The 24,743-nt window shown below is 42.7% G+C and overlaps 1 protein-coding gene across 1 annotated transcript; it reads left to right on the forward strand.

The window, feature by feature from the left end:
• The first annotated feature begins 658 nt into the window (after positions 1-658).
• On the forward strand, positions 659-15,306 carry Fam98a (family with sequence similarity 98 member A). Its single transcript, XM_038320379.2, has 8 exons — positions 659-809; positions 4,868-5,016; positions 7,749-7,883; positions 11,217-11,401; positions 12,366-12,446; positions 13,043-13,159; positions 13,294-13,461; positions 13,543-15,306. Exons 1-8 carry the CDS (start codon positions 688-690, stop codon positions 14,200-14,202), a joined length of 1,617 nt encoding a protein of 538 aa, XP_038176307.1. The 5' UTR covers positions 659-687; the 3' UTR covers positions 14,203-15,306.
• The last annotated feature ends 9,437 nt before the right edge of the window (positions 15,307-24,743 follow it).

Consider the following 24,743-nt stretch of genomic DNA (forward strand, 5'->3'; position numbering starts at 1 on the left):
AGAAAGAAAGAAAGAAAGAAAGAAAGAAAGAAAGAAAGGGGACAATGCAGGCAAAAAGTTACCTAAACTGCATGCAATCAAATATACCCTACTATATTTGTTACGGAGTTAGGTCCTTTTCCCGTTTAAAGTAATATGCTTGGTGTTCGGAACGGGCTCAAAAGGGACGAGGAAAAACTTTCGCCACCTGTTTGTGAAGCATTCATACCAAGGGAAAGCCGAGACCTCTCTAACCCTGAAAAACTGAGGCTTCTCTGAAGAAAATTAAATCTGGCCGTTCATCGTTCCTGACCCATCTACCCCTGCCCCAGGCCACACAAATTTGCTCTTCCACGGTGACCCGCTAGTGAGTGCAGCTTGAAAAGCTCACGCCCTAGAAGCCCCGCACGACCTCCCTTAAGCGCCTCCCGCGCCTGTCCGCCTCGCCCAAAGTTGTGCACATGCGCATTCCAAGAGCTCCTCGCCCCCTGGCTGGGTCCGGGAGCCCAGCTGCCACGCCGCCTGTCTTCCTGCCCTTCTTAGGGCAGCCAGCGTCACTATTTTATAGTGCGCATGCGCATTCCCGGCCATTTTCAGCGGGGGAGGTGGGGCAATGGGCGGGACTAAACCGCTGCGCACGCTAGGAACATGCGCAGTTCAGAGACTGAGGCGCCAGCTGTCGACTTGGAAGTTCCGGGGAAAGAGCGCATGCGCGAGTGTACGCGTTGCCGGCGAGAGGGCAGCCTGACGACTCGGAAATTTGAATACCACAGTAGCATGGAGTGTGACCTCATGGAGACTGACATCTTGGAGTCGTTGGAAGATCTAGGGTAAGACCGCGGGGACATGAGTTTTTACAAGTTCACTCTGCTGGAGCCCCGGGAACTCCTTGGGCGCCCCGGTCGGAGCCACCTGCCTCTCCACGCCGCACCCCGACTCCCGCTGTAGCTTCCCGCTGGCCCTGGGACCCCGGTGCCACGTCCACGCCTGCCCTGCCGCCTGGGGTCGGTCGCCCCACGTCCTGCCCGATGCTCCCTCCAGCCCGGCTCCCCGCGGCGTGTGTCAGCCGTGCGTGTCATTGTCTGGGCTCCGGTTCTCACCACCCCCACTCCCCGAGCTCCTCTTCTTGCCTCCCGTCCTCCCATCCTACCCCCACTTTTTGGTTTGCCAAAGTTGTCTCTGCTTGCCTGTTTGTCCCCAAGATTTTCTACTCCCGTCTTGAGCTTCTACCCCACCCTACTTCTCTCTCTCAAAAAAAAAAAAAAAAAAAAATGTTTGCTCAGTCATCTCTGCATGCACCTAGGCTTGCAAAGGCGCACGTCTGAGCGATGCAGCAGTTTCTCTAGCCCGCCCAGCTGTGCACCTAACCTTTCACCACCTGCTTTAGGGATCACAGACAGTGACTCCTGACCCCAGCACAGCCTGGTTTAACTCCGGGAATCCAGGGGTCATTTCACCCACCAAGAATCAACACACTTATTTTTCATATTTTTCATCTTGTATATTCTTGGGTCACCAGATCAAGGTACACACATTTGAGAGCCTAGAATTTCTTGGTCTAAAAATGATTTTAAAAAATGTATGATTAAGTATTTGTCTGTGGGTAATCACTTCAGGGGGAAAATCAGCACAAATTTAGCAAGCTGTTTTTTGGTTTTGAGACAGGGTTGCACTATAACCGTGGTTATGTAGATGGCTCACAAAGATCCTTCTGTCTCTGTACCCTGAGAGCTAGGATTAAAGGTGTGACCCCGCATATCCTGCTGATAGTTGTATTTTTAACTAATTTTTTATCATATTAACTTTCTGCCTTTTGGTGACTGAAAAGTCTTAAGAGAAACCTTTTTTAAGAAAGGACACGTTGAAGCCCGGCGGTGGTGGTACACACCTTTAAAACCAGCACTCGGGAGGCTGAGGCAAGCAGATCTCTGTGAGTTCAAGGCTACCCTGGTCAACTAGAGCTAGTTCCTGGATAGGCCCCAACGCTACAGAAAAACCCTGTCTCGAAAAAACAAAAACAGAAAGAAAGAAAGAACACCTTGCGGTATCTTAAAGTCAACCCATTTAATAACTTGGTGTCCTAGTAGGTACTGTTCAGAAAGAAAGCATAGTTTCTTTCTTTGTTAAAATGAGGTCACCATTGTCATTTCTTTAAAACACATTTTGTAAGTGACTCCGACATTAGGCAGCTTAGTTCCTGCATCGGGCCCTAAGTAAGTCCTATTCTGCTTTTAAACGGGTGTCTAATGGTGTTTTGCTCACTAAAGTAAACGTTCTTTGAGGGACAATTGCTGTGTGCCAGTGCGGGGCTTACTCGGTGTAAGTTCATGTGGAAGGAGGGTCCCATGACAACTCTTAGAAGCACTGAGGAGGTTCTCTAAACTTGGAAAGAAATAAAGTTCTAGAACTCATTGATACGTAAGGTTGGTGTTGAAGGAGTGGATCAAGAAGACGGGGACATTCTGTGTGGGTAAGGTCAGTTGACCCGTAGCCATGGATGAAATTGCTTCCTATTACTGTTCTTTTATCCCAATGGTGTTTTTTCTTGTCTGACTTACTATAACTAATGATTCCTGCAACAGTTGCCTTCAAATAAATAGTTGAGTCAAATTGTAAATATAATCCATGGGATTTTTCTGAAAGTTTAAAAAAAAATGTAATTTAGTTGGGCAGTGGTGGCACATGCCTTTAATCCTAGCACTCGGGAGGCAGAGGCAGGTGGATCACTGTGAGTTCGAGGCCACCCTGGTCTACAAGAGCTAGTTCCACGACAGGCTTTAAGACTGTCTAAAACCGAGAAACCCTGTCTCGAAAAACAAAATATCAAAAACAAAAATGTAACAGTTTGGTTGCATTCAAATATTAAGCCAAATAATATGTGTTTTAAAGAACTCCGAATTACAGTTGACTACTATCCCTTATCTCTAGTGTGGCACACAGTAGGAATTTAGTAGTTTACTGTTGAGTGAATGTGGAACACAAGAAGACATTTCTAGCAAGGCCTAGGCTTTTAAGTGTCTCTACTATAATTTTTTTTTAATAAAGACATGTTTGGTTTTTGTTTTTATGTGTATATATGTGCATGCCAATGTATGCCATGTGCCTACCTGAGGAGGCCAGAAGCAAAAACCAGATCCCCAAGAACTGGATTATATGAAGTTGTTAGCTGCCTAGTGTGGGTGCTGGGAGCTGAGCCCAGGCCTCTGTAGCTGTTGAGCCATCTCTCCAGCTCCCCTACTTCTTTTAATCTAGTTGCAGGATGATGTATAATTTCTTTTTTGTGTATAGAAGATTTTATTGTGATCCATTTCATATATGTAAGCATGTTTTAAAGGCATCTTCAGCATGTAATTTCTCTACAGTGCCTCTAAATACCATGTTAAGCATATTTAATGTATGTTTTTGACATTATTTTTCATTATTTTAAGTATTTCACTTAAAAGAATATAACTTAAACTACGTTAATTTTTTTATGATGGGCATGGCAGCACGCATCTTTTTCCCTGGGTGGAAGAGACGGGTAGATTTCTGTGAGTTTGAGGCCAGCCTGGTCTATACAGCAAGTGCCAGAACAGCAGGACTATATAGAGACCCTGTCTTTAAAAAAACAGGGGAAAAATTACGTCTACTTCTTTGTGTGCATGGCATGCTGTACTTGTGGAAGTCAGAGGCAGGTTTGTGGTTGATTCCGTCCTTGTACCTCGTGGGTTCCGGAGTTGAACTCGGGTCATCAAGCCTTGGTACCACCAAGCACCCGAACCCGACGAGCCGTCTCACTGCCCAACAATATGTACTTTAACATTACTTGATTGACTGATTGATTGTTCAGAGCTTGCTAAGTTACATGGGCTGGCTTTGAACCCTTGATTTTCCTGCTTCACTTTCCTGAGTAGTTGGTATTCTTGGAAAGGTTCCTAAAGCAAATCACCAAAAATAAGATCTAATTGATTTTTGGAAAAAAAATTCTAGAGAATATAAGTTTGGGTTCTGACATGAAGTTGTACAAGTACCTACTACTTAACTGGAATTTACTACTTAGTTCATGTAGGCCTAGTAAGAAAGTAAACCCTGCAGAAGAGCTTGCAGTGAGTGTGTTGATGTTATTCACTAATACGGGATTACATTCATTAAATATCTACAGGTAATTGTGTTTCTCTGTTGAGGGCTTTATTTTATTGGTCTCTGCATACCCTGGACTGACCTTGAGTTTTTTACCCTCACGCCTCTACCTCTGTTACAAAGATTGCAAGCATATGCTACCATACCCAGTTTATAAAGTGTTGGGCTTGAACCAGGGTTGGGCTGTGCTAGGTTAGGCAAGTGCTCTCCCAACTGAGTTGCCCAGTTTTGAAGGCCTGGAGGCACCATTGAGCTGCTATTTTGGTTTGGTTTCTTTGTTGTGTTGTTTTGATTTGTTTTGTTTTTTGGAAAGAATGTTACTTTGTAGCTCTCATGGCCTCCAGGTGAAGGTGCTTGACTTCTTTTTCTTTATTTAAAATTTTTCTTAAATTTTTTTTTTTGTAATGTGTATGGTATGACTAATTGGCTTCATGTTTCTGTACCATTTGTGTGCCATGTGCCCACAGAGGCCAAAAGAGGGATGGGATCCCTGGAACTGCAGTTCCAAACCATTGTGAGCTGCCTTCCGGGAGCTGGGAATTGAACCCCTGTCCTCTGGAAGAGCAACCTTAACTTACTCTATCATTTTTTTTTCTGGACTTTATTTTTCTAATAATATATTACAGTGCTTTTTAAAATAATTTTCTTTGCAACTTTAGGAGTTGGTATTCATACTTTATTAAATTATTTCTGCAAACAATAGACAAATTTACCTGCAACATACAGGGCATGTTGATTGTCTGCTAAAATGTAGTTTCTTATTCACCAGTTACAAGGGCCCATTGTTGGACGATGGTGCGCTGTCACAGGCAGTGTCTGCTGGAGCCACTTCTCCCGAATTCACCAAACTCTGTGCTTGGCTGGTCTCTGAATTAAGAGTACTCTGTAAGCTAGAAGAAAATGTGCAAGCAACCAACAGTAAGTAAACTTTCACTTTAAAAAATAATTTAAATAATAATAATTCTGAACTTCATTATTAATATCAAAGCTAGACTTTTCAGTGTTTTATAGCCATAAAGAAGCATACCAAGCACATACATATACAACATACACACACACTCACACACACAATGCTTTTTGATGTTGTTTTCCGGGATAAAGTAACTAACTGTAAGGCCACTGGATAAAACATGTGCAGAGGCTAAAAAGACCCTTTTACTGAAACAAAAAATAGAGAGTACAACTAGGAAATATATGTGCTTTCATTGTTTTATTTTGTTTGTTTTAATGGGGCTCACTGTGTAGCACAGCACAGACTGGCCTTTCTCATGATCTTTCTGCCTCAACCTGCAGAGTGCTGGGTTATTGACATGGGCTGCATTGTCTGTATTCTGTGAAACATGAATTGTGAGATCCTGGGTTGGTGACCAATAGAATTTGGAATGTACTTCTTTTAGGACTGCCAGATTCCAGAACCGTGTACAGTATGTAAAATGTGCGTTTTAATTCTACTGTGCTTGGGAAGAATGGGGACACTCCATTAGGCTAAGATGGCATTGGAACCCATCATTAGGTACATTGCAACCAGGTACATAGCAACCAGGTGCAGCACCCCCAGATGATGGGATTGAGCGCACTCATATTTGCCAGGCTTCTTGCCATTTTCCCTGTTCGTTGACTCTGAATGAGCTTGGAACCTGACACTCCACCTTCTGCTCCCTCGTGCCATAGGTAAAGCTCTAATGGGTAGCAAATAAGAACATCTGCCTGTTAGTGTATTCCTGGGACAATGTCTCCCCACATAATCCCATTTTGAAGTGCTCACTCTTGCTTGTGTGTGTGTGTGTGTGTGTGTGTGTGTGTGTGTGTGTGTGTGTGTGTACTTTGTTTCTTGGTACTTTGGAGACACTGTGTCTTGCTGAGACTCAGGCATGCCTCTGTTGCTCAGGCTGGTTTGAGGAAATTTTACATCGGCCTCCTATGTGCTGGGATTACTCACATGGCTTGTTAGTATATTTAATTTGTGCAGGTTGATTATATTCAGTTCTAGCAATGGGTAGAAGAGAAAGAGGAAGAGAGGAGGAGAGTATGTATGTGTATGTTAGAGGTAGTACCTCATCAGGGGTAGAAGAGAGTAAGAGAGGGAGGGAGGGAGGAAGGGGGGGGTTCTAACCCAGTACCTCAGACCAGGCACTGGATCACTGGACCACATCCTAGCCCAGGTCAGACCAATTCAATTAATAAAATCCAGTGTCATAATAATGATAGCAGAAATTTTATTTATTCCTTGATTTCAAAGCAGTATGCACAGGTCGACTCATTTAGATCTGGGGCAGTTAGACATTCCATGACAAAGCCCGAAGAAATTAAATGCATTGCCGGGGTTGGTCACATAGCCAGGATACAATCCAGGAGAAGCTGACGAACCAGTGTTTTTAGCCACTTTGCATTCTGTCATACTGTATCAGAAATTGTAGAAACCTTTGAAAACACTGGATCGGATACTGTCTTTAACTGGGATCGTATAGAAGCCAGTGTTTTAAACAGGTAAGACAGTGTGGTTACCTTGCCTGTGTAGAGGGAGGGGCCCCCTAGCACAATGCTTCTTCACTGCCTTACACCACCTGTCTGTAAAAGAGCCTGCGGAACTCTGGGTGATTTCATCACAACTGATGAAGCACTGGTGTTTCTCCTCTCTTCTGCCTGTCTCCCGTTGCTACGTCTAATTGAGATCTGTGGAGCCTTAGGGTTTACAAGTCACAATTTGATAAACGTGGTGAGAAAATGGACTTGGGTCTTGAAAATGACTGCAACACTTACTAATTTCTACCCGTCTGTGATACTGACTGGAACAGTCAAATCAGTGGAGACAACATCCACACCCCCCTTGACTTACCCACTGAACTCCGACTTTCTTTGCATGTTACTGGAATACAGAGCAGTAAGTCACGCTTGGTGCCTTCCAGTTGCAGTTAACTGGGAATGTTAGATACAAGTGAAACAACTGGTGGTTGCTATAGTAATTAAACTCTTGCCCCTGTGGTTCACAAGCGGAAGAATGAATGGGTGTAAGAGTACCTGGGTCTCAGTGAGGAGAAGCCCTCTGGGCTGTGATGGATGGCAGAGGTTTGCTAGTGGAAAAGAGTGGTCACCCTGTCATTCAGTTAGAACTTAAGTAAAGGCTCAAAAGTAGAAATGAGACAGGCTTTCCTGGGACATTGACGAGAGAGGTGTGGCCTGTATTTGTGGAATTGGCGCATAGATGGTTGTGATTGAATGTACTGGGAAAGGCACGTGTGAACAATTGGGAAGAGTCTTTAAAAGCAGGCAGAAAACCTGGATGGGGTATAAAGTAGGCACTGTTAAAAACTCTCAGGTAGGGGCGGTGAAGTGTGACTCAACAGGAAGAGCAGTTGCCATGCAAGCCTGGTGACCTGAGTTTGGTCCCTGCAACCCACAAGGAAGATGGAAGAAGAGACCCAACTCTGCAGTCTTTCTGACCTCTGTGCCTGTGTGTTCCCCCCACACGATACACACAAAACAATAAATAGTAATTTTTAATTGTCAGGTAAGGAACCTAGCCTCAAGCACAGCACAAAAGGATTTTGCAGGGCTGTGAGGAAGGTGCATCAGGAAGAGCTGAGGCGGGAAAAGCCTAGTGGGAATTTCTCCCTGTGATTGACACTGTCAATTATTTTACTCTTCCCAAGGTCCAAGTGAAGCTGAAGAATTCCAGCTTGAGGTGAGTGGGCTGCTTGGGGAGATGAACTGCCCGTATCCTTCTCTGACGTCTGGGGATGTAACCAAGCGCCTTCTTGTTCAGAAGAACTGCCTCCTCCTGCTCAGTAAGTTCATGGCTACTAACTGTAGCTGTGCTCTGCTTTCCATGAGTAATGTATGGGTCATTCTTGTAGTTTGTTTCATTGTGACTTGAATTCAAATCCATTCCATTTTAAAAGACAGTTACATTTCCCACTAGGAGCTGGTGGATGCATGCACACCAATGGTGCTGTGTTTTGATAACTGTCCCTCTTTCCTGGCCTCTGCTTTTGTGCTCCTGGCTGAAGTGCCTCTCCTGCTGTGACCAGTGAAGGTGCTGGAGTGCCGTGGAGTGTGTCATCATAACATTCTGGGCTAAAAACACTCGTTTAGATAGATGGGCAAGACTGTAGTGGGGAGAAGCAGTGCTTATATGATTCTAACGTAAAAGTGTTTTGTTTTACTGATGGGCTCTCTGGATTGGTAAATGGGGTGTGGTTTTCTTTCTAAGCACACAGGATCAGCACTTGAATGGTCATTCTGGGGAATCATTTTTATGACAAGTTCTTTGCTTCCATGCCTCTTAAAAATAACATGAAACCTAAATACAAAACAGGCAGTAAACTCATTCATTGTATTGCCTTGTATAAACTCCCAGTAAGCACCGGCAGTGATCGTAGCTCAGATTCTGGTAGCATTCTGGAATTCAGTGAGGTTGTCCTATAACAAGCAAAGGCCAGGGAGGTTTTTGTTTGTTTTTGGAGCTGTACTGTAGTGTCTTAAAAATACTGACACCCCAGTTTTGAACGTTTATGGGGTTTGGGGTTTTTTTGTTGTTGTTGTTCTTTTTAGGGAAAAAATGTCCTGCAGCTATTATGCTTAGGCACTAAAATTTCTGCAGTTTCTCAGCATTACCTTGTCCGTATTTGCTGCTGGGGTATATGCAGTAGGGCTGTGACTTGCTTTAGGTATTGATGTTTTTATCTAGCTTTTACTCATTCATCCAGTCTCCTTCAGGTTTTGACTGGCCCAGCCACAGCGGTCCAGATGATTCTTCTCTTAGTATGACTTATGCTGAGCAGTCGTACTTGTCACTTGAAGTTATCGACATCGGAAGCTAGCCACTGCGAGTCTTCCACAGAACTCAGCGTTCAGCGTTTACCTACTTACACTTAAGAAAGCCACATTGACTGTAAATCTTTATAAGGTGCCTTTAACTACTTGCCACTTCCTAAGGAGACTGTACTATTTTGGGATCAGGATCATAGTTACTAAGTTTACTTTTATGAACTGATACCTGAAGATCTTATCAAGAGTGCACCCACATGCTCCCGTAAATGAGGGAAGCAGCTAGAGGCCGCTGGCTTTCTACATGCTTCACGAGTGCTCGCCTGGCCCTCCTTCTCCTTGTCACTGCAGCCTGCCTCCCTCAACATGCCTCTTAGTCTGCAACCTCTTTCACTAGTTCTTCATGCATATGCTCATTGCTGCTTGTGTAACTGCTGTCATCTCACCAAGGATCACTTCTGCCCTACGCTAGGGTTTTCTTTCTTCCAGCACTCAGCGTCACTAACCTGAATTGTTTCGCATTCTACTTTAAGAGAAAAATTAACAAACCTCATTTGAACTAGCAGCCTAGAATAGTCTCTGAGCGTAGGGGCTCTGGGCCGTCTACTGGCCTTTTATGGTTCCCAGTTTATACTCATATTTTCAGTTAAGTTAGGATTGAATTCCTAATAGTTGAAGGGGAGATACTTTGATTCTTAACTAGATTGTCAGGAGAGATCCCATTAGTTTTTACTAGTGTCTCCAGCGCCTTTCTAGTGCTCTGAGCATGTCACTCGCTTTACAGTTTGTTGATGTGATGGTATTAGTTAATCTCGTGAATAACTGAAATAGTTCATCCCAAATTTAAACAATCAGTGTATTGTTAAATCATATATGATTTTCTAGAACAGGGGTTGGCAAACTTCCTTAAAAGCCCAGACAATAAATGTTCCCGGCTGAGCAGACTGTGGAGCCTTAGTGGCAACTGCCCAGCTCTAGTGTTTTGGCAGGAAAGCAACAATTGGCGTGTGAGAGCCAGTGTGACAGCACCCTGGTAAAAACCTGTTTACAGCAGCTTTAGCTATTTCCATAGCCACAGAGTTTTACTGTTCTCATTGTCTCAACACCCAAATACAGCTTGCTACGTGGAACCTACCAAGATTATTAAAGCCACATAATGTGACCTCTGCAGAAACTAGCTGCATTTATTACTTTAGACTAGGAATTGGTGGCTTCTCAGGAATGACTTGCCAAAATCATGACCCCCTTGACTTCGGCCTTTTGTCCTGCGGATATAGCAAGTGAGATATTCAAGCCAATCACACTTTGGTGTTTCTGACAAGATGGAATGATCTAGAAAACACCTCTCAAAAGAGTAGAAGCCAACTTTGCTGAATACTCAGAAATCCCATGGTTTAGGTGGAAGTGTCCTAGGAACAGTTACAGGAGTGTTATTCACTATTGAGGTAGGCCTTATGCTGAATTACCTGCGAATGTGGCCCTCATTATACTAGGCTAAGACAACTCACAGGGGGATACTCAACTCAAAGGGATTAATGACAGAAAGTGACTTGAGAGCCCAAAAGGATGGCTCCAAGGGTAGAGGCTCTTCCCACCAAGACTGACCATTGGAGCGCAAACCCTGACCCACATAGTTAAAAAAACTAACTCCTGCAGGTCGTCCTCTGAACTCCAAACATGTGCTGTGGTGTGCACACACATAGATACACACATGACAAAGTACTGAAAAGCAGAAGTGATTTGAAAGTTTCATTGTGTTATGGGGGAAGAAGGTAAGGAATGTGGAGAGAAAGGGCGGGTGGGAAGGGTAAAGATGAAGGAACACCCAGGAGTTGACATAAGGCTATTGGAAAATGAGAGAACTTTTAGGAAGTCCAGTACCTTCACACTTAATCGAAAGGTTTCGGACCAGTTCCAGACAGTCTGATTATTAGAGTGGGCAGGGTGGTTTTGTCATCATGCTTAGAAGTGGCTCAAAGTGAAAAAAAAATTATTGAAAATTGGCCATCTGTCTATCACCTTGTGCAAAATTTTTAACAGATGCCAGCCCCTGTTCTGGAGGTAGCATGGTAGAATTCAAGAATTCAGATCTTTAGGTGTGATCAACCTTGGTCTCTGGTTTCAAAGTATTGCCTAATTTTAATGAACCTGTAAACCGTGCATTAATACCTGAGTCACATAAGCAGTGTATATGTTATGTCATTAGCAGGTAAAAGTGGTTTTCATTTCTTGTTCTGTCCATTCTTGCAGCTTTAAAAGTTACGTATCCTTAGGTCTATAGAGTTGTTACTCCAGACTTATGGCTATTAACTGTAGTATCTTATTTTGAAATCTCATTTTGTTTACTTCAGCATACCTCATCTCAGAACTAGAAGCTGCCAGAATGCTCTGTGTGAATGCTCCTCCAAAAAAAGCTCAAGAAGGAGGCGGTAGTGAGGTCTTTGGAGAGTTGAAAGGCATATGTATTGCTCTAGGAATGTCCAAACCTCCAGCCAATATAACTATGTTCCAATTCTTCAGCGGGATTGAGAAAAAAGTAAGACCTTTAGTACCGATTGTAGCGTATTAAAGGCATAGTCCTACGTTTGTTTGAAATGAAGCATTAAGTTTATTTCTCTTAATGGGAACCTAATGTACGTATTAATAAGGAATGTTAATAAATGAGTTTGGGGTTTTAAGTCCTAGATGCCTTAAAGAGAATTAATATTTTAGTGGGCTTTTTGTTTTTGTTATTTTTAAACATTGACATGTTTCTTTTTCAAAAATGAAACTTAATACTTTGGTTTAAAAACTGAAGTAAGCTAGATATAATGTAAAAATAATTAAGATTCTTAAGGCCTTAATAAAATGATTGAACTTGCGGCAATTTTTATAGTTTTTATCATGATTACTATGCTTCCCCTTACTGACTGGACAGAAAGGACGTTAATAAGTTCTTTTTTCTAATCCAGTTGCTTTGGGTCTATATATTTCAACTAGCAAACTCAGTTTGCTGGCTATGAACCTAATTTAGTATGTGAAAATAGAATCATTTTAATGCCACACATTATCAACAGAATACTGATTTTTTATATTTGTAAATAATTAGGAACAAGCAATTTTAATTTTAAAAAATGGATGAGTAAATAAAAGAAAATGGCATTTGTTGTATAAAGTTACTTCCTGTCTGACTATCCGCGGGGTGAGCGCTGGGGCACGGCATGTGTCTGTAGTTCGTAGTCTGTGTGTTCATTCACCGTTCAGCTACTGCTCATTCAGTGCCCGCTGGCGCCAGGCACGGCTCCAGGTCCAGTGAAGGATCCATATGCTTCTCTAGTCACGGAGGAGTGGGACCCAGTGCCTCACCTTGTGGGTCTTTGCATGCACGTTTCAAAACCGCCTCCACCTTTGCCTCTGTCAGGAGTCTTCTTCTGATGGCAAGATATGATGGGAATTGGGAAAATGAGGAAGATGCACTATTACTTGTATTTTTTTTATTCATTCATCTGTTTTTGTGTCAGTTAAAGGAAACATTAGCAAAAGTTCCACCTAATCATGTGGGAAAGCCGCTATTGAAGAAGCCGATGGGACCAGCCCACTGGGTGAGTCGTGATCCTCCCGAGTCAGCTTCCTAAGGAACCATTTTTTGTGTCAGCACTTGTAGCCCGGGTTGGCCTCACACTTGAGGCGGTTGCCTTGCCTCAGCCTTCCAAGTACTGTGATTACACCTGATTTAAATTATACTTTTGATTCATGGTTTGCTACATGGACAGCCTTAAAACCATTTGGGGGACTCCATTATGGAGAAAGAGTTATTTGTATATGACTCAGAGCACTTACCTCATAATTTGTAAATATTTCATTCACTTATTAAATAAATTGAAGTTTGGTATAAATAAATTTTTCTAATCGCCAGGTGGTTCCAAACCAAAACCTGACTGAGGTGAACCAACTAAACACAGTGAACTATGGGAAAGCTAAACAGAATTTTTTGGCTTTCCATACATATATTATTGTTTCTGGACGAACTTTGCTGTCACTTCACCAGCTGTTCATAATTAGCCAGTGGGAAGGACCGTGTGTGGTGAATGCTGGGGAGTCACTTGTAAAAGCAGCAGATGCTTTTCTGCTTTAGGAACAGGGGATCAAGATCAAACTCGTGTGTAAATTCTAACTGGTTTCTTAAACTTTGCTTCAGGAAAAGATAGAAGCCATTAACCAAGCCATAGCCAATGAATACGAAGTCCGGAGGAAGCTGCTAATCAAACGTTTGGATGTCACTGTGCAGTCCTTTGGCTGGTCTGACAGAGCTAAGGTACGCTGGGATAATTGCATTCGAACCCAGGAACATCTTTATCCTTATCTTTATCTTGAACCTTTTTAGTTGCAGTGTTTCCTGCATCGTTCTGAACAATAACATTTGTCTTTGAACATTTCTCTTTTCAACAGAGTCAGACAGAAAAATTAGCTAAGGTTTACCAACCAAAGCGCTCAGTCTTGTCTCCTAAAGGTAGCATTTCTGTTGCTCATCTTTTGGCTGCCAGACAAGACTTGTCAAAGATTTTAAGGACAAGCAGCGGGTCCATAAGAGAAAAGACTGCCTGTGCCATCAATAAGGTGACTAGAGTATTTTGGTTTTCTTTCTCATTTGTCTTATCTGTTAAATAAAATGTCTAAAATACCTTTTTTATTCCATAGGTATTGATGGGCAGGGTGCCTGACAGAGGTGGTCGACCCAATGAAATTGAACCTCCACCCCCAGAGATGCCACCATGGCAAAAAAGACAAGATGGCCCCCAGCAGCAAGCAGGAGGCCGAGGAGGAGGGAGAGGTGGTTATGAACATTCCTCATATGGAGGACGAGGGGGTCATGAACAAGGAGGGCGAGGTGCGCGTGGTGGCTATGACCATGGCGGCCGAGGGGGAGGAAGAGGAAATAAACATCAAGGAGGCTGGACAGATGGAGGGAGTGGAAGTGGAGGTGCCCACCAGGATGGTGGTTATCGAGATTCAGGTTTCCAGCCTGGTGGCTACCACGGTGGCCACAGTAGTGGCTATCAAGGTGGTGGTTACGGTGGTTTCCAAACATCTTCATATACAGGAAGCGGGTACCAGGGTGGTGGATACCAACAGGAGAATAGATACCAAGATGGTGGGCACCATGGGGATCGTGGCAGTGGTCGTGGGGGAAGAGGTGGTAGAGGAGGACGGGGTGGACGTGGAGGCCAGGGAGGCGGCTGGGGAGGAAGAGGAAGCCAGACTTATCACCAAGGGGGCCAGTTTGAACAGCATTTCCAACATGGAGGCTATCAGTATAGTCACTCTGGATTTGGGCAAGGAAGACATTATACTAGTTGAGGCTACAGAAATTTATATTTTGCTAGAGCTCAAGTAATAGAAGCTTAGTTTCAGAATCCTGAATCTGACATCCGTTTTGAATGAATGTAAGACCACAGGTGGCAGGCATACTCCTGGTTGGTACAACCATTTGTCGGTCTTCATTCAATTCTCTCTTTTTATTATTAAACAGTTTACATAACACTGTTTATTTAAGAAACATATCTCTCCTTTCTATGAAAAACAAGATTTAAAGGCAATTTAAATTGCCATTAATTGACCAGTAGACTAATCCAGTTAGAACATACAGGCTTTTTTGAAGAAATTACTTGAATAAAATAGTTTTCATGTTTTCAATATGCAAGTTTTGAAAATGAGGATTTGCCTAGACTTTTTTTATATTTACTGCTGGGAAACCTTCCTCATATTAACAACCCATGTGTGTTTTCCGTAAACTATCTTCTGATGTCTGTTCTCCAACTATAGCTTTGCCCCTGATTGGCATTTTATTCAAAGAGGTTTGGTCACATCGCTTTGTGACAGAGCTATTGGGTTGGTTCCTATTACATGAGCTCTTTTGCAGATAGCACATTCAGTAGCCTTATCCTATTGGTGGAATACTGTACCATATGCTCCTCCAAAAACCATGAACACGGCCAAAATCCATAAAGATGACAAAAGCAAACTAAGTTGTGAACTATAGTATCTGTAGGCACTTAGTTAAGTATAGCAACTCAAACAGACCTGCATCCATCGAGACAGAGTTCCTCCTTCAACCTTGTTTTTACTTGAAATTTGCTAGAAGAAACAACAAGCAGAAATCTGTTTTATGCACGAGTTAATGCCACTGGCTCAAGCAAATACAAGTTAGTTTGCTTTAGGCAAGAGACCTTTTTGTGATGGAAGTGCACTACGAAGTCAGATCCAGTCCTGCTCTGTGCAGGAGGCCCTTTATTATTGCTGCAGAAGACGAAAACCTGGCTGAGTCGCTCTCCACACCCTTTACCGAAATCCCACGATGCTTGCTGCCGGGTTTTTGTCCATGTAAACACTGTCAAGCTGTGAAAGAAAATGGCTGGAGGTATGTTTTGTGTGAGAGGTGAGCAATAAAGTATCTGTACATTCTCTCATTGTTTGGAGAGTTTTATTTTAGCTATTTTTCACACCAAATTGTTCTGATATTTGTGTCAGACTTATGGCCTAAGACTTTTGTTCCCAACAAGTATTTTCTTAAGTAAAAGGTAGCTGTTTTTCTAGTTCAAATAAACAAATTGAAAAAAAAAATAGCTATTTCTGAATTTACCTTATAATATGGCTAGAAAGCATCACTCAGTCTGTCCACTGGGTGTAGCTGTTGCTACACAACTTAAGCAAGATATGTCCATATCCCTCCCTAATCTTTCAGAGGTTTCGTTTTCCCGTCCTTCCAAAAAAAAAAGTGAGACTTGGTTTCCTTGAAAGTGAATTCCAAAATGCAAAGATACTTATTAGAAGAGAAATTGTATCTTCACTAAGTGGGAATTTTTAGAAGGTAATTATAGTCTACATATGTATGCTGTATGTCTGAGTGGGGGCAAATGTGTTAGGTCAGAGGACAACTTTCAGGGGTTGGTTATCTCGCTGAAGTAGTGATTTACCAGAGTAAGGCGTATAGGGGTTTCTTGAAAAATCCAGAAGATTTTAGGAGATAATTTTTTACATGAGCTACTAGGACATCTCTGAAGCAGACTAGGTAGGCATTCCCCAGATGAGGAGCTGGAGCCAGGCGTCCGTGCTGAGAACTGTGTCAGTCCTGCCAACAGACCTGTTCATATGATGTGGAACCAACCTGGCTGGTGTCCAGCTGGACCAGACATAGACTAAGACTGGCTGAGGGAAAGAATTGAAACCATTTCTCATGTACAGAACTGATTTTCAGGAACCAAATCATCTTTCTCTTAAGCATTTCACAACTTCATTTCTGTTACATGGGTTCTTGAAGTCCGCTCACATCCTTTTAACAACAGGTTTTAATGGGATCTGATTGCCCACTGCTTTCATTAATGGCATTTGATTGTGGTTTTTGTTTGTTATGGGTTTTCTTGATACAAGATCTCCTGTAGCCCAGGCCAGTCTTGAACTCACTACTGGTGACCTTGAACTGACCCTCCTGCATCTCATTCCCAAGTGCTGAGGTCACAGGCATGCACCACCATGTCTTGACTCCTGCCCTTTAAAAGGACCATGGGTTTAAGTAGAAAAATACATTCATGTAGTGTTCATCACCACATTCGGTGTTCTGTGAGACTTCTCCCTGACTTCCTTATTGTTTCTATTCCTTTCTGATGATGATTAGACATACTCCTCTTGTTCAGTGACACATTAATAAAAACTGCTGTGTACCAATGTGGAACCTGTCTAATTCGTGGCCTTAGAGAATAGGTTTAGTAGCAAGGTGGAAAGCAGAGATTAAAATGAGACACAGTGAAGCTTGATACACTTGTAATAGAACGTACAGGTTGGGAGGATAATATAGATGGCAACGCAGAAAGTTTAAGAGAAGGGCGCTCAATGTGGCTATTCTGTAACTTTGCTTGATTGAATGCTTCTGTGTCCCCTGTTTAATGGTGGAGGCTGCAGTGAACCCTGCACCAGGCAGATGGGAACAAGAGCAGGTGGGGCCTCTAGTGTTACAGTGTCTTTTGCAACAGCTGGCATTGCCCACTCTGGGTGGAGGCTTGTCATCAGGATCTCTCACCCCGTGAAAGCAGCTCCTGGCCCTGGGGTGTCTGAGAGCCTGCTGTTTTCTCTGGGTCTTCGAGACCTGTTGGCACTACTTTACCATCCTTATTGCTGCTTCTGCTGCTGCTGGCCACCTGACAAAGGCTCAGCCTACTGATTGGCTAAGCCGTGCCTCTGCCCTTAGTGCTGGCAAGCTGCTTCAGCTAGGTGTGTTAGCTGTTCTGCTTCTTTCTTCCTTATTGCACCTCGGGTTGTTCCTCTAAAAGCAAAGATGATTGGAGAAACCTTTTGTTGAGTGAGCATGTCCCATTGGGAGAAGGAACACAGGAGTGTGTCTCTGCTTGGCTAAGCTGAGTACTTCTGTCACATTGCTGAAAGAGTGTTTGTACCCATCCAAGCAAACCCTCGTGTTTGCACCAACCATGGCATGATTACCTTTGCATTAGTCACAGGCCATCAGGAAGTGGCCCCCCTCTGGCCAGGTGAGGATGGTTGTAGGGCCATCTAGAGTTCACTAAGGTGATAGGGAAAGACCTCTTGGTACTTTGAAACAATCATGGTTGTGGTTGGACCTTCAGAATCCTGCCCTGTAGTTTTCTTAAGGTATCTGTGGTGTATTCAAGACCGCAGGCCCTGACGTAAGGATGGGTTGGCTAGTGGCTTAACTGACAGTTACTGTGTTTAAGACATCCAGGATAGCAGAGTCCAGTAGCTGCCAACTAGGGTGTCAAATCTCCCCCCTACACATGTCCACTTACATAGAGGAAAATGATTATCAGGAGGGATGCTCACAATAATCATACCATTAGCAATAATGATGACAACACATTTAATGAAGTATCTAACACCTGCTGAGTGGCCCGGACTAGGGAGGGTCTCGAGGAGCTCTCCTGTCTCAAAACTGCTGTAAGAGATGTGAGAAGGGTACATTTCATCCGAAAACTCAAGAAAAAACCTTGGGAATGAAGGTTTGGGTTAGCTGGAGCAAGGATCCAAGAATTCTGCATTGGGATATTCAATCAATTATGATTTACCATGAATTCCCTTAGATAGGAGGAGAAAGGTAATGGGTCAGACATAATCTTGAGGAAATCATGGTTTATGGGACAGGTAAAAGAGAGGGTAGGAAAAAGGCCAAGAGAACAGTGACATGCAAGTCTAGGTTTAGTGAGAAACATAGTTACTATTAAAAATACTAAGCCAGGCCTAAACCCATCCACTGCCTGCTGGTGATACACAGACCAGAGCAGCTTCCTTGCACAGTACATGGTACTCTAGCCTGACACAAATGAATCATAACAGTGCATCCTTACAACTTAGCAACTCTTAGCCAATCGCAGCTGGTCAGGTCATAGTCCTGAAAGACAAGGGCCCTCTCCAGCCAGCCAAGCCTCTGTGCCACCACGCCCTTGTCTCTAGTTGTAAATATGGCCTGTACTTGCGATGGTGGTCAGGAGCCTCCTACATTCTGCACCATTTGGCCTGGAATGCTTTGGGGTTCTAGACTTTTTCTTAATAAAGTTGCTGAACTTAAACAGCTTTGTAATAAGTATTTCAAAAACAAGGAAGGGAATAAGTTGTAGGCTGGGAGACTCCTTATCCGTTCATGTTGTAAAGTCCCTTTCATGTTTGTAGAATTTTGAGGACCTTTGTCTCTTGTTTAATAATCGTCTGAAATACAAAGCTGGGATATGGCTCACTGACAGTGCTTGCCTTGCATACTCAGGGCTGAGTTCAGTCCTGGGCACCAGCACCGAGCAGCGCTTACACTGGACTGCTGCAGGAGGCACTCAGGTAACCCGAGGCAAGAGCAGCAGTTTCTGGATCCTCCTCATCCGCCAAATAACCTGTCGACAGGCCCCCAATATGTCCTACATCTCCCTCTGGTAGATTGCTCCAAATTATAATGCCATTCAGGAACCTAAGGGACTTCTACCATCTATCCAAAGAGTTTGGAGCTTTTAAGTTCTCTTCTTTAAGGATCAAATGGGCCTGCCTAAGGATATTCTGAGTACAAAGCAACCTAAAGTACAGGGTAGTTGCATGGGCTGTTTTAAACATCACTCGAATGGTCTATGATGACTGACTATCAAAAATATATTGGGTAAGCCAGGTGTTCTGGTACACACCGTAGTCCCAGCCCCCTGAACGCAGGGGCAGGCAGCTCTCTTGGGAGTTCCAGGCCATCCAAGGCTACATAGTGAGACTTCACCTACAAACAAACATATTGGCTGAAACTCAAGCAGGTTTGACTTCTTTTGCATTCAGTTGTTCTTAAGCTGGAGATAGCTAAGTCAAATGCATCATCAAACATTTAGTTCCACCTCAGCCAGTGCTCATTCCATCTGCTAGCAAACAATAAAATTACTTAAATTTGTGTTGAACTATTATTTACTGGAGATAATGGCTCAATGGTTAAGAGCACTGCCTACTCCTCCAAAGATGCTGAGTTCAATTCCCAGCAACCACAATGGTGGCTCATAACTATCTGTAATGAGATCTGGTGCCCTCTTAAAGAAAAGACCTGGTCAGTCATCCTCATCAACTTAGACGATGAAACCCAATATGGACAAGTTCAACGGAACTGCCATATATGGGCTGCCCATACATGCTTCAACATTGCCAGGGCATAAATTTCATTTCCTTCATTATGCATAAATGGAAAAGCTTACAGGTAAAGGCAGAGGTACTGCACCCTAGACTAAGTTCCTTCTCCAGAGAACATAGCAAGGCATGGCCTTGTGGGGTAGAAGTCACTTTAGACATGGAGAAATAAGAATAGTGGTGCCAGGCACTAGAAAGAAGACTAGATGTGTTTTTCAAAACTTGGGATTTTTTTCTCAATTCAGTTAGTGCTCCCTATCCTCTGTGTGTGTTTGTGAGTATGTGTGTGTTGGGGGGGAGGGGACGGTTCCATGTAGCCATGACTAGCTATAACTCTATGTAGCTGAGGATGACTTAGACCTCTGAACCTCTGATCTTCCTGCCTCACTTGTATGCCACTTATGGGCCTACACCACCATGATCGTATTAGTTCTGATTCTTAATATTGTTAGGTGATTGATAGAAGAGTAGCCACGTATTTCTGGAATCAGACCTTCACTTTGGTCACTGTCGTAATGCCTCTGTTTGTGCCTTTGTGACTGAGGGCCTAGCAAAAATCCACAGCGTTCTGTTGCCATTAGTTAGTGTTCTTCATAGACGTCTCGATTGGTCAGATATGTCTGTATTCTTTCAAAGAAACATTAAAACGAGAAGAATTATATTCATTCTTTTCTCTGTATTTATACACAAATGATGGGTTCAAGACAGGCGTTCTCTGTGTAGTTCTGGTTGTCCTGGAATTCACTGTTGTAGACCAGACTGACCTTGAACTCAGAGATCTGCCTTCCTCTGTCTCCCAAGTACTGGAGCCCTGAACACCACTATGCTTGACCTATATATTTTTGATGTATTATTCATTTGTTTATTTATTTAATTATTATTGTTTGTTGTTGTTTGCTTTGTTCTTTTATGTTTGGGTCACATGCAAAATATCTCTGATGCTTTCTCATTATTTAAAAAAAAATTTAAGAATGGGGGCCAGAGAGATGTCCCAGAGGTTATAAGCACTGGCTGCTTTCCCAGAGGACCCTGGTTCAATTTCTGGCACCCACATGACAGCTCACAACTGTCTGTAACTCCATTTCTAAGGGATCTGACACCCTCGTGGCATACATGGAAGTCAAACACTAATGTACATATACAATATACATATACATATAACGTACAAATACATATTTTAAAAGAATGATAGTGCACTGTGTTTATATAATGCTACTTAATCATACCTTTATTCATGGATTTGGAGCTTTTTCCAAACATTTCCAGAGTTATTTTTTTAAGCCTTTGTTTTCTTTACAATTTTCTTATGTCTAAGTAAAACTCAAGTGGTCATAAATGAGATCAAGGATTCTGGGTGCAGGTGACAGTGGACTCTGGCTCCAACACTCACTTCATATATAACCTTGAGCCATTCATTCCCCTTCCATGTCCTTGGTCACCCATCACCAGGAACTTTGAGGTTGGCGCAGAGATTCAGTGCGCCTTCGTATGTGATCACAGTTGCTGTTAGTTTTCAGTCTCATTGTCTTTAGAATAAATTCCCAGATACCTAATTCCTAGGTCAAAAATAATGAACAATCTTGGTGATTTCTTTTTTTTTTTAAGACAGGGTTTCATAAGCAAGCAACGTCCCTGTCTAAAATATAGCATAGCCCACATATGCAATTTTAAGTTTAAAGTAACTAAGACGATAAAAAATGAAGCTGAAAAGCTAACGTCTAAAATGTTCCTGCAGCTCACAGTCAATATAAAAACCTAATGGTATTTTTTATCCTCTCTGTTCTATGCTAAGTCTTTGGGATCTTACATCTTCTATGTTCGCAGCACAAGCCATTGGACTAGCCACATTTCAGGCGTTCACAGCCACATGGGCTATTAGCTACTGTGTTGGATGGTGTGGGTCTAGTGCCTTATTGTCCTGTGCCTGTTGTTGGTTGCATCACTGACTGAGCAAAGTGAAACTCAGTCTTCTATGTTACAGATGTCTGTGTTTGACTTCTGTTTACTGTAAATTGGGCTCCAGGTGCAAACCGAAGAAAACTGACAACAAACATGGTTTTTATCTGCCCGAGATGTGCGTACTTCTCTAGTGGGTGAGTGTAGTGGTGAGGCGAGCAGGCCTGCTTTTCGTCCTGCCCGGCTCCCGGCCACCTGGCTAGCTTAGCCCTGGAAATAACAACACACAAACTGTATTCATTTAAACACTGCCTGGCCCATTAGTTCCAGCCTCTTATTAGCTAATTCTCACATCTTGCTTTAACCCATATTTAGTAATCTGTGTAGCACCACAAGGTGGTGTCTTACCGGGAAAGATTCAGCATGTCTGACCTGGTGGCTGGCGTCATGGCGACTGTCTCACTGAGGAGAGGCATGGCATCTGACTAACTTCCCTTCTTCCCAGCATTCTGTTCTGTCTACTCCACCTATCTAAATCCTGCCCTATCAAAAAGCCAAGGCAGTTTATTAACCAATGAGAGTCCTCCATCAGGTGAGCAGGGTGGTTCCAAAAGTCGTGGTATAGCTGCCTGGTTGGACACTGAATTCATTGTCTATGGTACAGCAAAATACCCTAGGACTTAGTACATTAAAGCAGCAGTAAATACTTACTACTTAAGTGATTTGTGCAGATAGGGGTCCATGAAAGTTGCCTGAATTCTTGGAGAAAGTCAGTGAACAATTGTCCCGTGTCTAGTAGCCGTTTGTTTTCTCATGAGATGTTAGGTGTTGTGTTCTCCCCAGCCCAAAGCATAAACTCTAGTGGGCTCTGCGTTCTCGTGTTGTTTTAATTTTGAACTTTTATCCAAAACACAAGGGAGAGGGATGAATAGTGCCTGTTCTGTTTGCTGGTTTGTTAATAAGACAGCACCGAACCCATGTCTGTCATAGCAACTTTTGCCCACACCCTCCTGCAAGGCCTCCTGAGCAATGCTGACTTGTAGCCAGCTGCTCCTCCACTGGGCTTAAGATTGAAGATCTCTCCGTGTTTTGCTTTATGTTCATTGCTACTTTTAAACTGGTTTATAATAAAGATAAATGTGCCTTTCCCCTGAAATTTTTTAGAACTAGAAATGTCTAAAAAAGTTTTCAAATGTTTTATCTGGAGTCAATATTTTTTTTAAAAAAATCTTGTTATTTTGTATTATCATACTGTGCAATAGAAACTTAAATAAAAAGACTATTTAAAAGTACTTTTCCCCAGGCACACCCAACTCCTTGGTAGTCTTAGGTGCAGGGAAACACCGCCACCTTGCTGGTTTTGTTACTTCCTCCCTAACTAGTCTACAGGCTCCTTCTAAAAGTATTTGCCTACATAACCATGAAATTGCTACCATAGTCAAGTGAATTGGGCTTCACTCACTGTTATCATGGTGTAACATATAGTTCACATTTCAATTTTCCTCGTTACCATAGAAAAATCGATTTATTTCATGTTTGACACAATATAACCAGGGTCCCTAACATTGCATTCAGATATGGCATTTGATCAGAACTACCCCCACCCTCACCCCCCACACTTAGTGTTTTGTTTTTGAAGTGCTCAGGGAAGTTGCTAATTGAAATGCTTAGGTAATGTTTCCCCTGTGCTCCCCCAGATGAACCCCTGACCCTTCCATTCCCAGTGGACACAAATCCCATGTGACTGCCACTAAGACTAGGGGACAAGATGCAGGAACTGTTTTCATCCATGTGCCCCCTAGTTCTACCCAGAAGAAACCTACGTCCGGAGAAGTCTTGAAAATGAAGTCGGTTCCTGTGCTTGCTTACCCTCTCTAGTTCTAAAACCCAGCCCAGTTGGCAGGGCATGGCACTCTTTAATTTTGAAAGCTAGTTTCTTTTTTTCCTTCTATCTCACTGTAAAAAGCTAAATTCTCTTAGCCTTTTAAACATATTTATGCTTTGGCCTATTTACATGTGCACAATAAATAGATTTTTTTCCTCTAAACTAATTCATATTTTACACATTCACTTCCTTCGTCTTGACCACCTAATTTCAAATAGGAAGAAGAGACAAGTGTTAGACCAGAAGGAGGAGGAGATGATTCTCATTGTATGATTTTTAAAGCATTTTCATTTATATTTCTTTCTAAAGTAACTTTTGATACAAATTTTAATTAAATAATTGCTCTCTGAAGTCACTGAAAGTGATGAAATGTTCTTTTTTTGCATGAAGAAACTGAATAGATGTATCTATAGATGTATCCTATCGAAATATCTGACATGTTGTAGATCCCGTGACTATAGACAGTAGAGAAGGGGTCTAAGTTCAGTGTAAGTTGCATTTCAAAGGTATGCTCTAGAAATAGTTTGATACGTTTTATATTGGTCAATCCAGATTCTTTCTGTCAGTTTTGACAAACGTACTGTGATTCTTCGACAACTTACGAGCTTCCTGTCCCAGTTAACAGTTTGGTGTTCTTATTCCAGGAGTCTGCCTTCATTTTCTGACAGTAAAGCTCTTAGACATTCCAAAGGATGTTACTATGGAAGTCTGGAGACGTTTCTGGGGAGGCAGACCTTCAACAAAAGGCTCCAAATACCAATTGCAGCTGCTCCGGATTAAGCAGATGAATGAAGCATCAGTGGAAATAGCTAATATGCCCTGACCTACCTAATTCACTGTGAAGACTTTGGCTTTACCCTTCCTTTTAAAGGGAATAGCGACAAGGTACTATGCAGTACTCTCAAGTGTGGGGCCAGCCTGGGCTACCTAGAAAATTATAAGCCATCCTTGGCTATACCCTGAGACCCTCTCTCCCTAGTTAACCATAGAATGACACCTGTTCAAGAAAATAAAAGTGAGGCTGGAGAGATGACTCGGGGGTTAAGAGCACTGGTTGTTCTTCCAAAGGAACTAGGTTCAATTCCCAGCTAACACAGCAATTAACAAGGGTAGCTCCAGGTCCAGGGGATCCAGCGCCCTCTTCTGGCATCAATGGGCACTGCATGCATGTGGTGCACTTGCATACATGTATGTAAAACATTCATACACATAAAATAAGACTTTTCTTTAAAAAGAAAATCAAGGTGACAATCTACTATTAAAAAAAAGGTCTGGAGGAAGAAACATCTTTGTTTTTCTTTGCCATTGGCTTGTCTATTTTATTGACTCTGGGAAATTGATGAAGTCATCATTAAAGTCACTACTGGTTGTAAGTCAATGGTATAATCAGAATTGTGAAGCAGTTCTTTCTAGACTACAGTTCCTCTTCAGTGCACTAATAGCCTTCATGTTTGCA

This window comes from Arvicola amphibius, chromosome 2 (genome assembly GCF_903992535.2).
Source record: "Arvicola amphibius chromosome 2, mArvAmp1.2, whole genome shotgun sequence".
Taxonomy (NCBI): Eukaryota; Metazoa; Chordata; class Mammalia; order Rodentia; family Cricetidae; genus Arvicola; species Arvicola amphibius.